Raw genomic sequence first — 17,242 nt, 5'->3', positions numbered from 1 at the left:
TTGAATGGTCATTTTCAGCCGTGCTCTTCACAGCTCTGATGTTTACTCCTGTTGGTGACATTCAGCAGCGATGGGAAGCGTCACGTTGTTTATCCTTTGGGGGAAACTTTTCAACTATAATAAAAGTAATGCTTTCTTACATTCCAATTCTGGTGTTGGCTTTGACAGTGGCAGAAGAACATTTTTAGAATGATACTGTCTGCGCCAAACTAGATCTGATCCTTTTTTGAATTTTAAGTGGATACAGTTTAATCATTGGCTTAATGATACAGCAGCATAAATGACGAGTTGTCTGTACTACTGGAAGTGATTTGTAGTTTTCTGTCCTCCTCTGCTCCCACAACACTCTCTTTCCCTATCTACTATTTCAAAGTTTGTGAAATCACTTGTTGCTGGAAAAATAATTAGTTTTAGAAGATTTCCTTTTGCTGAGCTAGACAGAATTGCAGTGGCTGAGGCTGCTTTTGCCTCAAGAAAAAAGTGCCTGACCCTCAATTCGGTTGACATATTTCTATATGTAACAATGTCCTACTGTAGAATAAAATAATTTGTCATTAATTAATGATAGCTAATAAGTAAGCACCATGCAGCAGAGCAGAAACCATGTGATGGCACTCCACCATAAAGGAGATGCTTCTTCTCACCTTCTGTTGTAGCACAGGGTTTGTGGATTTGCGTGTCCTTTTATTTGACGGAATTAAATTCGCAAATGCTATGACCAGAAAAAATACATGGTCTGTCCTTTGCCACTGGAATTCCCTTTAATGTTGATCCAAAGGGTAAGACAGGAATGTGTTTAGCATTTCTCTCATTTTTACCCTTACGACCACTAGAGGTTGCCCTTCTCCAGTGTTTGCGAGCTTCAGTCTTGTTCAGTTTTGAAGCTGAATTTTTTCAGCAGGTACTTTACGAACAAACCATTGCTGATTTATTGCTCAGGGTAAGTTTTGGAAGGTGAAGGCTTATCATACATATTTATTTCTAGGAGTTGTGAGAGTTGCAGTTGTATAGTGACTGTTACTTGTGCTATTTGATCACCTTTTAATCAAAAGGACATAAAGATTCATATACTGTATTTGCTTTCTTGTGCTTCCAAGTAAGTGTTTTTCAGACTAAACAGAATTTGAGGACAATTTCTGTCATTGCTGTTTTCAGAGAGTGACATTTATCTGTATAATCCTGTTGTTGCTGTGTACAGGGATATCACACGAACATGATCCAGTCACCACGAATAACAGCCAGGACCTCATGTAACATTGGTCTTAAACCAGTGAGAACATCTAGACCGATGTCGACGTTTGAAATGCTTGTGTATTTCATTAATATTGTCTGCAGCATAAGTGCGGCACCGCCTTGTACTAGAAGAGCAGCAAAACTGAATGTTTTTAGGAAAAGGCAGAAATAAGTCATAGAATCATACAATCATCCAGATGGGATGGGACCTTTAAGATCATCTTGTCCAACCATTAACCTAACACTGCCAAAACTACTGCTAAACCATGTGCCCAAGCACCACATCTACCCATGTTTTAAATACCTCTGAAGATTAAGTCTTTATAGCCGTAATTAATTCCCTTCCCTCTTTGTCACATTTAATTACATGCATGTGCGCTATTTCCTCTATCTGCCTCTGCTTTTTCCTCCTTTACACTTGGGTCTGCATTTCTGCCATGATCTTTCTTGTTCAGCGCCAGGGTGATAATTATAGTCCTCCTCCCTTCTGTCTTGGTTTCTGTGCTGCTACTCTGGACCTCCTTACTCCTCTAAACCTTCCCACTCCCAAACACCTCGCTTTGACCCTTCTCACTGGTCCTGTGTGCCCTTCTACTTCACTTTCCACTCAACTCCTGGTGTGTTTTTTCTCTAAGCCTTGAAGAATTGGGCCAGGGAATCATAGAATCACAGAATTGTTTAGGTTGGAAGGGATCTTTAAGATCATCTAGTCCAACCATCAACCTAACTCGGATAAAAACCATCACTAAACCATGTCTCTAAGCACTATGTCAACCCGGCTTTTAAGTACCTCCAGGGATGGGGCCTCAACCACTGCCCTGGGCAGCCCAGTCCAAGGTGCAATAACCCCTTCTGTGGAAACATTTCTCCTAATATCCAATCTGAACCTCCCCTGGCACAACTTGAGGCCATTTCCTCTTGTCCCATGGCCTGTGACTTGGGAGAAGAGACCGACCCCCCCTGGCTACACCCTCCTTTCAGGGAGTTGGAGAGAGCGAGAAGGTCTCCCCTCAGCCTCCTTTTCTGCAGGCTGAACACCCCCAGCTCCCTCAGCCTCTCCTCACAAGACTTGTTCTCCAGACCCCTCACCAGCTCCGTTGCCCTTCTCTGGACCCGCTCCAGCCCCTCAATGGCTTTTTTGTGGGAAGGGGCCCAAAACTGGACAAAGCACAGGAGTGCTCAGGACAGGCAATGTCTTCAGAAAAAACTGTGCGTGCTCCAAAAAGACTTCTTAAATTCAGTTCATCCTGAGTTTTTAAAATTTGTTCAAATGTAGCCTATGTTCCAGAGGAATTTCAAGACAGTAAAAGACTTGTTCTGGTATCAAAACTGGAAGTTTTTCTTGGTTAGCGTGAGTGGCCTGCAGTTTCTTGACAAAACAATTGTGAAAAAATTGTTTTAACAAGAGCAATACAGTGCGGAATAAAACATTGCTAAAAATGATCAGATAATTTCCTAAAACTTGCTATGGCGTTTGAACCTAAAGGAGATGGTAGGCATTCTGTCCTGTCACTTAAAATAGCTGCAAAGTATCAGAAGCAAAAGAAAGTCTAAAAATGGAGAGTGCCAGACAACCTGAACGGCAGGTGGCACAACCAGTTTGACTTGTCATTTAAACGTCTTTCTCACGTTCCCGTTTGCTTTTGACATCTCGCTTCCCTGATGTTTCTGTGAACGTTGCTACTTGAGAGATTTCTGGCAGAGCAACCGCCAGTCCTGAAACCTCTATTAGAAAGGTGAACAAAACATGTGAAGTACAAGAAAAGAAAAACAGAGTGGAAGAGGAAGGAAATATAAATTTCCTGATTATGATACCAAAGATGTAACTAAAGGTTTTACTGGTCTATACTGACATTTGGAGGAGTTCAGTTGTTAGTTTTACAGTTAAATGTCCTGAATCTAAATAGAGAAAATTCAGGCTGAAAATGGGAATTTTTTTATTTCATTTCCTACTTAAGAAAAAAATAAAGTCCCCCTTTCACTTGTTGAAAAATAGAGGAATGTTTTTGTTTTATTAGCTTAATATTTTAGATTATTTTACAGTATGCAGCTCCACATGGTAGTCTCACAGAATGTTTTCTAAGTGAATGCTTAGGTCTTCTCTTTACGGTAACACTAAATGCCCGTCAGGATTTTTTTTTTTCTTTAATATTCACCTGAAGATAGAAATTCTTGATTTACTGTATTTATATGGCTTGATATTATTTGAAGTACAGATGAACCTCATCTTAAAAGAAAGGTGTTAATTTGTAATATTGGACAGCAGAGGGCACGAGCATCGTACCAGATGTAGTTTGTTCATAAAAGTTGTTCGACAGCTCACTTACATGAGCACAGAAGCATTTCAGCCTTAGAAATAGTAGAAATAACTGTTCTGGGCTGTAAATTCCCATTTCTCAGTTGAAGGCCAGCAGATGTTTGATGTTTAGGCTAAACGATGTGACGTGTGATGGTTTGTTATACCGTACACTGTAAGTAGAGTTTCTTTTCTGTCTGGCACTTACTGGTGAGATATTTTTTCCCTCTGAAATAATAGTTTGTTCCTGTGTCTGAGTGTTTTTCAGCCTTGTGTAGGCTCCGTGACAGGGAAATTTTCTTGCAATCTGGATTTCTTAGGCGTTTGGGGGCTTTGGGGGGTGTTAGGTTTGTTTGTTTCTGTAAATGTAGCTAAAGATCTAATGAGAAAAAAATTGATTGCTAACTCAGAAAGTGCTCTGCAAACGTGAGCAACAGCAGCAAAGCATCAATCTGTTTCCAAACCTGAGAGACAGAAATACAGAAATTGAGGTGCCACGCAAGCTTACCCCCCTAGGCATCCTGTGTTGGTGCTGTAGGAGCCCATGGGTGTGTGTGATCTACCACAATCTTTCCCATAATTTCATAGTCCTAAGTTATCATTTGCCATAAACGAAGCATTCCACAGTCCCATGTTGTGCTCTGTATTTGGTGCTTGGTTGGGAAAACATGGGACTGTGTTGGAAATGGGCTTGTTGCACATGAAATGAAGCGCTGCACGTAGAATGAAGTGATGCACGCTTAGCAGAATTCCTGCTCAAACTCCACTCTCCACACTTGACATCTCTATTTGCTGGGACAGTCAAGTCAATGTGTGGGAGGTATCTCCTCTGGTATAGATTAGAGGAGGGTAGCCACCAGGGTTAGTATTTGATCTGCAGATCTCTTCTGTTGAGCCCCTGAACCACTTTGAGCAGTGCAAGGAAGCGTGGGTAGATGCCTGCTGAGCACGAGCAGGGGAGCTGCTTGGTTGCCCTTCATGTCTCCCACAGTATCCTCCTGGAGAAACTGGCTGCCTATGGCTTGGATGGGAGGACTCTCTGCTGAGTTAAAAACTGGCTGGAGGCCAGGGCCAGAGAGTGGTGGTGAATGGAGGTAAATCCAGTTGGTGGCTGGTCATGAATGGTGTCCCTCAGGGCTCGGTGTTGGGGCCGGTTCTCTTTAACATCTTTATCGATGATCTGGATGAGGGGATCGAGTGCACCCTCAGTCAGTTCACAGATGACACCAAGTTGGGTGGGAGTGTCGATCTGCTGGAGGGTAGAGAGGCTTTGCAGAGGGATCTGGCCAGGCTGGATGGATGGGCCGAGGCCAATGGGATGAGGTTCAACAAGGGCAAGTGCCGGGTCCTGCCCTTGGGTCACAGCAACCCCCTGCAGCGCTCCAGGCTTGGGGCAGAGTGGCTGGAGCTGGCTGGCAGAAAAGGACCTGGGGGTGTTGGTGGACTGTGGGCTGAACAGGAGCCAGCAGTGTGCCCAGGTGGCCAAGAAGGCCACTAGCATCCTGGCCTGTGTCAGGAACAGCGTGGGGAGTAGGAGTCGGGAGGAGATGGTCCCCCTGTCCTGGGCACTGGTGAGGCCCCACCTCGAGGGCTGTGTCCAGTTTTGGGCCCCTTCCCACAAAAAAGCCATTGAGGGGCTGGAGCGGGTCCAGAGAAGGGCAACGGAGCCGGTGAGGGGTCTGGAGAAGAAGTCTTGTGAGGAGAGGCTGAGGGAGCTGGGGGTGTTCAGCCTGGAGACAAGGAGGCTGAGGGGAGACCTCGCTCTCTACAGCTACGTGAAAGGAGGTTGTAGAGAGGTGGGTGTCAGTCTCTTCTCCCAAGAAAGGAGTGATAAGACAAGAGGAAATGGCCTCAAGTTGCGCCAGGGGAGGTTCAGATTGGATATTAGGAGAAATATTTCCATGGAAAGGGTTATTGCACCTTGGACTGGGCTGCCCAGGGCAGTGGTTGAGGCCCCATCCCTGGAGGTACTTAAAAGCCGGGTTGACATAGTGCTTAGAGACATGGTTTAGTGATGGTTTTGATCAGAGTTATGTTGATGGTTGGACTCGATGATCTGAAAGGTCCCTTCCAACCTGGACAATTCTATGATTCTAAGTTCAGACTCAAATGTTTTAGGAGGGTTTGGTCTTTTTTTCCATACCAGTCTCCGACACCTACAAAGCTTGGCTGTTCGTACTCAAGCAGGGGGAAGATTTGACCGTAGAGCTCATCATTTTTTATGTGGAGAGGTTTGTCCCGAGGTGGGTAAAATATCATAGATGCTGACAGTTCCTTTACTGTAGCTTAGGTTTCAGCTTGTCATCTGTGGTTGCTGGAAGCTTGACCTGGTCACAGGTGATAAAAGAAGTGGCCGTGTGTGAACCGCAGAGCTCCGTAGTGGCAGCAGGCTTTTTTTTACCTTGGACCGTGCGTCTGTATTCCATTCCAGTCGTCTTGTTCTGCGGTTGTGCTGTGCATACCGTAGAATGTAAGCATCCTGTTCTTTACTGGAGCTGGTAGGTGTTACAGCTGGAGGGATCCCATTCAGAGTTTCACTCAAGTCTTCTGATGAGGATCTATGGGAGAGGCAACTGCAGCAGTTAAGTGGGTGGGTGGCTTCACATGTGGGTTCCCCTGTAGATACACATCCTCGGAAAAATTCCAATGATTATTTTTACCCTGATTTTACTTGATTGCTTATAATTTAAATAATTTTTCATTAAAAGAAACCACAACTTTAAAATGTTTTAATTAACACACCTTAATTACAGAATCACAGAATCTACTTAGCTGGAAAGCACCTTTGAGATCATCGAGTCCAACCCCAACAAACAAAAAAAAAAAAAACAAAAACAAAAACAAAAAAGAACCAAAAACCAAAAAAAATCCACCACACACCACCAAAACCAAACCAAAACACCCACGACCACCCACCACACCCACCCAGGAACAGACACAAACCAACAATCTCAGGCACTAGAACATGCCCTGAAGCACCACAGGACAATTTACAGAGGCAAACGTTATGTCAAAAAGATTAAGTTTAGGTAAAACTGCCTGGAGTGTACCTAAAACAATCAGAAAGATGCTCTCCTGGTAGTCTTGTGCTTAGAAGACTGAGACTCAAGCTGCCCAAGATTTGGCAGAACTTGGTTTTGAACTTTTCATGTTACTTCATAAAAAGGTCTAGGGATTACTTTTTTTTTTTTCCTGTTGATAGGCTATGCAACTCACGTGTTTTTGGCCATAGGCTAAAATATGTGTTTCTGTACACTTGTTAACCATTTGGTATCACTTCCTTAAGTTTTATACAAAATGCTTGCTGAAGAGCTCTGAATTTCTCCTTAGTAAGTAGTCTTTGAACCATCAGTCAGGACCATTAATGCTTGTACACCAATATACTATGCCATATGTGCTTAAATAACATGAGCCAGCAGTGTGCCCAGGTGGCCAAGAAGGCCAACGACATCCTGGCCTGTGTCAGGAACAGCATGGCCAGCAGGAGTAGGGCAGTGATGGTGCCTCTGGACTGGGCCCTGGTGAGGCCTCACCTCGAGTGCTGTGTTCAGTTCTGGGCCCCTCACTACAGGAAGGACATGGAGCTGCTGGAGCGTGTCCAGAGGAGAGCCACCAAGCTGGTGAGGGGTCTGGAGAACAAGTCATAGGAGGAGAGTCTGAGGGAACTGGGCATGTTTAGTTTGGAGAAGAGGAGGCTGAGGGGGGACCTCATTGCCCTCTACAACTCCCTGAAAGGAGGTTGTAGAGAGGTGGGTGTTGGCCTCTTCTCCCAAGGGAATAATGACAGGAGCAGAGGAAATGGTCTGACGTTGCGGCAGGGGAGGTTTAGATTAGATATTAGGAAGAATGACTTTAGTTGAGAGGGTGGTCAGGCCCTGGAACAGCCTGCCCAGGGAGGTGGTGGAGTCGCCATCCCTGGAGGTATTTAAGAAACGTGTGGATGTGGCACTTCAGGGCATGCTCTAGTGCCCGAGATTGTTGGCTTGTGTATGTTTGTGGGTGGGTGTGGGGTGTGGTTGTGGGTGTTTGCTTTGGTTTTATTTTGGTGTTTGGTGGTTTTTGTTTGGTTTTTTTTTTGTTGTTGTTGTTGTTGGTTGGACTCAATGATCTCAAAGGTGCCTTCCAACTAAGAAGATTCTGTGATAATGAGTGGAAGTCACAGCGTGCTTTATTCAACAGACATTAAGCTTACCTAAACTCCAAAAAGACTTCTCATGCCAAAATTAGACTTATGAACGCTAAGTCTAACTAATTTACACATCTGATAGGATTCACGGAGGTAAAATGACTCGGGTAAATTTTGATCCTGCCGTGTCTGCCATTCCATTTAGTCGCAAACATTTCATCTGTGTTTGTTTACAATAGTCGAGTTTAGATGGATTAATGTTTTTGGCTTGCTGTTCCTGCTAGCACTGTTCACGCTGTTTTCTCACATGACTGTCTTCTCGCTAGCTTGATAATTAGCCTGCTGGGCAGGATGAGAATTCGTGCCTTAGATCCTGTCTATGTAGAAAAGGCAAACTGCTTTAATGGCAGCGGTGAAATTAAACCAGTCCACCTCTTCACACCTTCCAAGGTCATAAAAAGGCCTGTATTTATAACACTACTTCTTTTTAGGTTGGGGATACTCCATGCCAGTTTATCCTGGTGTACTTCTTGACTGCTGTAGTTCAAACAACATAAACATTGCTTGCCGGCCAGGACGTGGGTAATATACTTCCATCATGGTTTTGAAAGAGCTGTAGCTATCTGAAAGGTCGTAGCTCTTGGTTGCTCTCCAGCTGTCCTGGCTGGAGGGATTACTGCCTCATCCCCTTTCAAGTTTCACTGAATTTTCACTGAATTTTTAGAGTTGGAAGGGACCATAAAGATCATCTAGTCCAACTCCCCTGCCGAAGCAGGATTGCCCAGAGCATGTCAGAGCATGTTACTCAGGGCTGCATCCAGGCGGGTCTTGAAGATCTCCAGAGAAGGGGACTCCACACCCTCCCTGGGCAGCCTCTTCCAGGGCTCTGTCACCCTCACCAGAAAGAAGTTTCTTCTCATATTTGAGTGGAACTTCCCATGTTCCAACTTGTGCCCGTTGCCCCTCGTCCCCTCACTTGGCAACGACTGAAAAGAGTCCGGCTCCATCCTCCTTCAACCCACCCTTCAGATACTTGGAAGCATTGATAAGGTCTCCCCTCAGCCTTCTCTTCTCCAGGCTAAAGAGTCCCAGCTCTCTCAGCCTTTCCTCATCAGGGAGATGCTCCAATCCTTGAATCATCCTCATTGCCCTTCGCTTGATTCTTTGCAGTAGTTCCCTGTCCCTCTTGAACTGGGGAGCCCAGAACTGGATGCAGTATTCCAGTTGTGGCCTCACCAGTGCAGAGTAGAGGGGGAGAATGACTTCCCTCGACCTACTGGCCACTTTGTTGAGCCTCTAGAAAGTCTCCTGGGAAGGGTCCCTAATTCCCTGCAGGGAAAGTCACCTGGATTAGCTCACGCCTTGTCCAGCAGCAGTTCCGTCTAAAGTGGACTGACTTTGCCTAAAAGTGTGGGACAGGAAATCTGGCAGGGTCCGCTGACGTGGCTGTTAAATGAACTGGTAATTTCAAGTGTGGAGTAGTAATAAACTAGTACGGCTTTTAGTTTCTTGACCCAGTCTGTGAGCGGATGCTTGACTGCTTATCTGTAAACTTAATGGATACTGGGAGATATCTGGTAGCAATTTCCCACGCTGAAAAAAGTGTCATTGAAATGACCGTGTCCCATTGATTGATTTTAAATATCCCTGAGATAGTACCGGTTACTGCTTGATAACTTCATTTGTCCAGAAAACATTACTTCAGTAATAAGTCATCAACAAATCTGTGAAGTACTAAACATGTATCCAACTTTAAAGTCTGTCCTTGTTGACTGAAATAAAACCTGAAACCTGGTTCATCGTTGTTATGCATTGGACAAGATGTGATCACTCTTATTTATAGCACCCATCTTAGATTCTTTTAGGCTTTCAGACTATTGGCAGTCCATAGGACTTAAGGTCTTGGAGCCCAAAGCATTAACTGCATGTAGCTGTAAAGCTGTAATAGAGGTGTGTATAAAATACAAAGGATTCTGTAAGAGCTTTTTGTCTCGCTTTATAATGTGTGATTTATTCATGGCTGAAAACAGGCAGTGTTTGTCTTTCGACATGCCCTGTTATGTTTTGTCTGATGATTTGATGATCTTAGCTGATTTAGTTACACCACCATAACATTCAGATTTTTGCAATTCCGACCCTCCATAGCATCCATTCGTGATGGAGACAGATTTCTAGCGGCGACTTATGTAGAGCTCTGGGGTGCTTTACATTAGATTACATGATAGCTCAGTGAATTAATCTGGTCGAAGTGTCATTTTTTTTTTAATCTTTTAAAAGGTGAATTATGTGCAGATTGCACCTAAGATTTCTTTGCTGTTGAGGTCAGTTTTATATTGATGAAGTCAAACTTGATCCAGAAAGGCTGTTGCTCAACATGTGATGTGGATTGGAATGTGTTTTATTACTGGAGGATGACATTTGCAGTCTACTAATATATACTGCAAAGCTGTCATTAAAAAAAAAATTAAAAAAATCAAGTTAAACAGGTAGAAACCGCCAAATATTTGCTGAAACACAAAGCTGGGGAAAGCTAGAAAAATATCTTAGTTAAAGAAAAAACAAAAAACTACCATCACTGTATGCAAATGTAATTTGTAAGTCGTTATGAAAACTAGATCCAGTAGAAAGACAGTGGAGTTCTTTAGATGTAGTGGGGTAGTGGGGATGTGATTTAAATTGCTTGCACTGAAAAGTATCAGAGTTAGGTTGATGGTTGGACTGGATGACCTTAAAGGTCCCTTCCAACCTGGACAATTCTATGATTCTACCTTAAAAGATTTTCTGCATGTTCTTTCAAGTTGTTGAGCTTTGGATACTTCTGACTTGAGGTAGACAGTGTTTTTATTATTATTATTTTTTCTAAATTCAGGGATTCTCCAGATACATTTTCATTTTATCATAGAGTTTCTGTTGGAAAATTACAAAATTGGCTTTGGAAGAAAAAAATATGCACATTTGCATATTTAAAGAGTTATCAAGAGGAAAACAAATCTGTTTGTTAGTTCTTGCTTTCATTGAATACATAGAGGTTGAAAATTCCCAAGTCACAGTTATATCTCATTAAATTGGATGGTGGAAGTTGTGTGCATCATCATCTCTCTTTGAATGCAGTGCTGTTAAATAAAAAGACAAAATTACTTCCTCATTAAGAATTTTAGCTGACTACCTCTTCACAAATGTTTATTTTTTTTAGTGTGGCATTTTTTCATATTTGTAATTCTTGTATAAATGAACAGATGGGAACAATTTTACGTGTAAAATTTCAGGATTATTTAGAGAAGGGGTAAATGGTGAGGTTGTGTGCTCGTTGATACTTCCGACATTAGTTTATGGATTCATAATTCACTGTGAATATCACTTAAAAAGTTCCCACTCTCCTGGTCCTGAGTTCTTGTGAACATACGTCCACGTACATACAACTGTGATTTCCTCATTTGACCCAGGGAACATTTTCACATAAGGTATTTTAGAACCAGGTGAACGCTTTCCTTCCTAGCCCACAGAACTGCGCTTTAGATTTAAAAGAAGGAAGAAGATGAATAAGTGCAAGTAACTGAAGATGGGAGAAAGTGATTACTGTTCTTGGCACTATCTTTGTAGACAGATTGTTCCTTTTTCTGTAGGAAAAAAAAAAAAAAGTGACCGGTTTTGAAGAGGGTTCATTTTATATTGACACTATTTAAATTGGACTCTTCAGTTCTGAAGTTCTTCTGTCATCAGTTCTTTTACAGTCCTAAATTCCTTCCTTGGCACTTCTGTAGTTTTTGTCGTACTAACCTACGGAAGTGAGGCGTACAGAAAAGCGTTTCACCTCAGCTGCTCTGGGGTTGGGAAAACAGAAATTTACTCTTCTGCGTAAAACAGCTATTTTGCCGGGTCTAGCACCTACTGCAATCAGCTTTCAGAACAAACTGGCACGATTTGGCAACTGATTTACGTAGCTGCATGTAGCAGTGATGCAAAATCTGTGGTAAGCCATCAATTTCTGTCAAGACAGAAATAAAAAGTTTGTACCTTAATAGGCTAGGAATCACAGAATCAGAGAATGCTGTGGGGTTGGAAGGGACCTCTGGAGCTCATCTAGTCCAACCCCCCTGCCAAAGCAGGTCCACCCAGAGCAGGTTGCACAGGAATGTGCCCAGGTGGGTTTGAATGTCTCCAGAGAAGGAGACTCCACCACCTCTCTGGGCAGCCTCTTCCAGGGCTCTGCCACCCTCACAGGAAAGAAGTTCCTCCTCATGTTTACATGGAACTTCTTATGTTCCAGTTTGTGCCCGTTCCCTCTTGTCCTGTCCCTGGGCACCACTGAAAAAAGACTGGCCCCATCCTCCTGACACCCACCCTTTAAGTATTTATAGGCATTGATCAGCTCCCCCCTCAGCCTTCTCTTCTCCAGACTAAAAAAGACCCAAGTCCCTCAGCCTTTCCTCATAAGAGAGATGTTCTAGGTCCGTCATCATCTTTGTAGCCCTCTGCTGTACCCTCTCCAGCAGTTCCCTGTCCTTGAACTGGGGAGCCCAGAACTGGACCCAGTTCTCCAGATGGGGCCTCACCAGTGCAGAGCAGAGGGGGAGGATGACCTCCTTTGACCTGCTGGCCACACTCTTGTTGATGCCCCCTAGGATGCCATTGGCCTTCTTAATGCAGGGAAATAAATGGTCTCTCTGCTTCAGCATATTCACATGCGAGATGCTGTTGTTAAGAATAATCTAAGGAATGAGCAGTGCTTATTCCATTAGCAGGTATGTACAGACAGTACACCATCACTGTGATCAGGCATCTGAGGGCAAGGACATCTTCTTACGACTGAAATCTATACATCCATCAGAGATTGCCTTGGAAGCCAAAAGTAAGAGAGTGAGGCCGTTGAGGACAGAAAAGAAATCTTTATGCAGCTAGGACTGCAGGAGAGTGCTAGGTTGTCTGAATATAATCACTGCACTGGAATTTGTCCAGAATATCTGTAATCTTGTGAAAGGTGCCAGGTGATTTTTTTTTTTTTTTTTTCCTACTGGCATAAGCAGACATGTTTTTTTTTTTTTTTTTTACATCCAAAAAAATGAATTTTCATTTCCCCAGTACCCTACTAAGCTGGCTAACGAATTCTTGATGCTTTTGGTGTGTTAGCATGTACGGTATAAGAGCATAAGCTGTTAAATATTGCTCGGATGCTGAAGCTGAAAGATATGTAGATATTAGTCTAGTGGAAAAAAAAGTCAAAAATCATCTGAAAAACTGGAGGTTACAAATCTGTTCCATTGGTATTTCTTACTGTTGGCTTTTTATAAAGAGAAAAATGCAATAGACTTTATACTAAACAGATGCGACTAATATGTCTGAAGGATATATTTAATATGCTCCATATAGGTAATAAATTGTCTTGTAGGTGGGGGTGTTTGCATACTTCCAAATTATTCACTAGAGCATTTTTAGATAATTTATCTTTGTATCTCATTTCTAAACCTACTCTCAATAAGTTAATATTTTAACCACAAACATTCAACACGTTAAGAAAAGGGTGATTTTTAGGAGGAGGGAGGAAGAAGGAAGGGAACAAAGCAGCTGGCATTCCTTTTGAATTTGAAGAATAATTGAAGAGAATGTATTGTCTCACACATGCCAGAACTGTCTTGTGGATCCTCAGCTGTTATCAGCTGGCTTATCTGCAGTTATTTGACTTAACAGAGCTGGAGATCGAGCCCTGGTTATCCTGGGATCCAAAGTGGCAGAAACTTTTGAAACAAACAACTGAAAATAGCTGGGTTTACAGGCTTGACTTGGAGAAAAAGTAACGTGATGGAGAGATGGCTTTTCTAATTGAACATAGAACATAGTGACGTTAAGAGACAAAATGAGTCATCCTTACTAAATGTGGTGAGATTTCTCTTGTCCCCTCTGATTTTTTTGTTCATGTTTCTATATAATTTGAGATGTAGAACTGGGTGAAGGAAAGAACTATTCAAGCAACAGTAAATAAGCCTTTTAATTTCAGTGTCCTGCTTTTATTTTCACATTGTTTGTAAATACCAGTGAAATGCCATTATTTTAATAGCTGGAAGAAGGTAGATGGGTCTTGATCCTCTCTCAGCTTGCCAGGTGTTTCTCCAAGTATCCTGTGCTGTAGCATGGGAACACAGAGGAAATGATCAGAGGGCTGGAGAACCTCTCCTATGAAGACAGGATGAGAGAGTTGAGGTTGTTCAGCCTGGAGAAGAGCAGGCTCCGGGGAGACCTTATAACGGCCTTCCAGTACCTGAAGGGGCTACAGGAGAGATGGGGAGGGACTCTTTATCAGGGAGTGGAGCCATAGGACGAGGGGTAATGGTTTTAAACTGAAAGAGGGGAGATTTAGACTAGATCTCAGGAAGAAATTCTTTGCTGTGAGGGTGGTGAGACACTGGAACAGGTTGCCCAGAGAAGCTGTGGATGCCCCATCCCTGGAGGGGTTCAAGGCGAGGCTGGATGGGGCTTTGAGCAACCTGGTCTGGTGGGAGGTGTCCCTGCCCATGGCAGGGGGGTTGGAACTTGATGATCTCTAGGGTCCTTTCCAACCATTCTGTGATTCTATGTGCAGTGCTATGCTGACGTTCTGCTTGCAAAAGGCATTGTAAAACTGGTGGTGTATAGTTCCTTGTTGATAGCTTACCAACAGCTTTCCCAAAGGAATTATAGAATGGTTAGAGTTGGAAGGGACCTTAAAGATCATCTAGTTCCAACCCCCCTGCCATGGGAGGAATGTACCTCATGGCAAGGCTAAGTATCAAGTGGAGTTCCCCAGGAATTGAACTTTACTCCCCACTCGATGCATTTGAAGGTGGTTTCAAATGCATAGAAGGTCCTGCTAAGATACTCATGCTGGGTTTGGGGCTGGGGACATTTGTGTGACTGCCAGACACAGCCGCTCTTGAAATGTACTTTCTGGAATGCTTGAAAATTGTGGGAAGGGAGGATTTCTCTTCCCAGAGGCTGAAGTCTGTTGTGCTTGTGATGTGTGTGAAGCAGTCTTGTACGATCTTAAACGTTCCGACTGATACATAGATCACATGTGATCTATGTAAGGTTGAGTTGGGGAAACAGCCATGAAGGGCTCGTGTTCGTCATTCAAGTGAACAGATGAAAATTTAAAAAAAAAAAGTTTAAACAAGATGAGTTTTTGGAAAACACAACTCAGTCAGCCTTTGCTTCCCTGCCCTAGCCTACTATCTTTCTGAAATATGTACTGCATAGGTATTTCCATATAAAAGCTAGGATTACAGACATCTCTTGGTTCCCTGTTGCAAAATGAGGAGGCTGTGATTGTTTTGCTTGGATAGCAGTTCTTCTAAGCTGGAGGTGTAAAGCGAACAGGTTGTGCGTGCCGTCTTCAGCCCAAAATCTTTGTCTGCTTTTAAAGTTGCAACAACCATCTTAATGTATAATGTTGGCTTTCTAATATTACTAATCTAATCGTGACTATGAATTAATGACTGGCTAAAACCAGCCTATCATACATCGAAAGGTAAGATGGGCAAGAGAGCGGAAACTCGCATTTCTACAACTTTATGGCCTGAGAGACTCAACAGGGTAAAAAAAAATCACACTTTTATCAGTGAGGTGGGTGGATCAGACCCTGAGCACACAGCAAGAAGCAGGCTGATGGAAGAAGAAATCTGTGCTGATCTTTGCCAGTTAGTTTTCTGCTAGGAAATGCACTTTTCAAGTCTCTGTCAGCTGGGTCTTGCAGAATAGAAATGCCATTGCAAAGCAACTAGGGAAATCTTTCTGTGTCAGGATGATGAGTGGAGCCGGAGACATTACAAAGGTGATACTGATAAAAGAACGTAGCAGACGATAGGCGGTTTTTTGATGGAGACGTACTCTTGGGTCTTTGTTTTTCTGAGTATTTTCTGTGGTGTTTTCAAGCCTGACTGTAGCCAGGCAAATGTTCGTATCTAAACCATGAACTACACGAAACTTAGTCAAGCGTACATTTAATTCTATCCAATCAAAAGATGGACTGGATTAATAATTAATTTGAGAAAATGTAGTTTTTCTTGTAGCATGTGAAACTGAACATTTTAAATGTGTAGGTGCGTGCGGAAGCTGACGAGTTGTGGTTTCATTTGGTATGTTCATTCATTAATTCCATAGTTGACATTCAGAGATTCAGAGCATAACTAAAAACTTACCCAAGTTCCACAAGGTGAATCTGTTTAATTTCATATGCTTTTGTTTGAGGCCCTTTGTACTCAGGAGTCCACAAGATCCAATAGACTTCATATAGTTTTTGAATCTAGTAGGTTTTTTTTCTCTTTTTCATGGTTTATTTGAAATCGTTCCATAGACATTGTATTAATAGGTGTTTTGGTGGCTGTTTGCATATATATCTGCATTTTCACATAAATAATACTTTCATGGAATCATGGAATTGTCAGAGTTGGAAGGGACCTCTAGAGACCATCTAGTCCAACTCCCCTGCTAAAGCAGGGTTGCCCAGAGCACATCACTCAAGACTGCATCCAGGTGGGTCTGGAAGATCTCCAGAGAAGGGGACTCCACACCCTCCCTGGGCAGCCTCTTCCAGGGCTCTGCCACCCTCACCGGAAAGAAGTTTCTCCTCAGATTTCAATGGAACTTCCCATGCTCCAGCTTGTGCCCGTTGCCCCTCGTCCTGTCACTGGGAACCACTGAAAAGAGTCCGGCTCCATCCTCCTTCAACCCACCCTTCAGATACTTGGAAGCATTAATAAGGTCTCCCCTCAGCCTTCTCTTCTCCAGGCTAAAGAGTCCCAGCTCTCTCAGCCTTTCCTTATCAGGGAGATGCTCCAATACCCTAATCATCTTTGTTGCCCTATGCTGGACTCTCTCCAGTAGTTCCCTGTCTCTCTTGAACTGGGGAGCCCAGAGCTGGATGCAGTATTCCAGTTGTGGCCTCACCAGTGCAGAGCAGAGGGGGAGAATGACCTCCCTCCACCTACTGGCCACACTCTTCCCTACGCAGCCCAGGATCCCATTGGCCCCCTTGGCCACAAGGGCACATTGCTGGCTCATGGATAGTTTACTATCTACCAGGACCCCCAGATGCTTCTCCTCAGAAGTGCTCAGTGGTGCAGGTTCACCCCTAACCTATATTGGTGCCTGGTGTTCTTCCTCCCCAGGTGCAGGACCCTACACTCGCTCTTTCAGTGTATAGTACCACCAAGGAGTCTCTCTGCCATGAAAGACTTAGAGATCTGTGCTTCTAAAGCATTCAGCCTTTGGGGAGCTCCATTCCGTAGTGGATGACTGACATGCCAACCTGGTAGTGTTTGCATTTGCCTTCAAAGTTCTTTGAGGCATGGGACCGTTTCCTCGTTAAGAGCTTCTGCTCAGCCAAAAGAGCTCTGTTGCTGGACGTTTTTGGCACGGCATGCTAACTCGGTGCACGTCACTAGGGAGCTGATAGCTTTTGCAAAGATGCTAACTGCGTGATCTTGTTATCTTTTTCACAGAATCATGTAAACCCAGCAATGGATTTTACGCAGACCCCTCCAGGAATGCTGGCCCTTGACAACATGCTGTACTTTGCTAAACATAACCAGGACGCTTATATACGGGTAAGACTTCTT

The 17,242-nt window shown here is 43.5% G+C and overlaps 1 protein-coding gene across 1 annotated transcript in view; it reads left to right on the top strand.

Annotated features, from left to right (window-relative positions):
* Window positions 1-17,242, top strand: part of ELMO1 (engulfment and cell motility 1) — a 372,947-nt gene that overhangs the window by 155,984 nt on the left and 199,721 nt on the right. Inside the window, exon 15 of the mRNA XM_074150416.1 lies at window positions 17,126-17,230. Within this exon, the coding sequence (XP_074006517.1) occupies window positions 17,126-17,230 (105 nt within the window). The remainder of the gene's footprint in view (window positions 1-17,125; window positions 17,231-17,242) is intronic.

This window comes from Numenius arquata, chromosome 7 (genome assembly GCF_964106895.1).
Source record: "Numenius arquata chromosome 7, bNumArq3.hap1.1, whole genome shotgun sequence".
Taxonomy (NCBI): domain Eukaryota; kingdom Metazoa; phylum Chordata; class Aves; order Charadriiformes; family Scolopacidae; genus Numenius; species Numenius arquata.
Note: the sequence above shows the minus strand (reverse complement) of the source record. Positions and strands in the feature narration are given on the sequence as shown.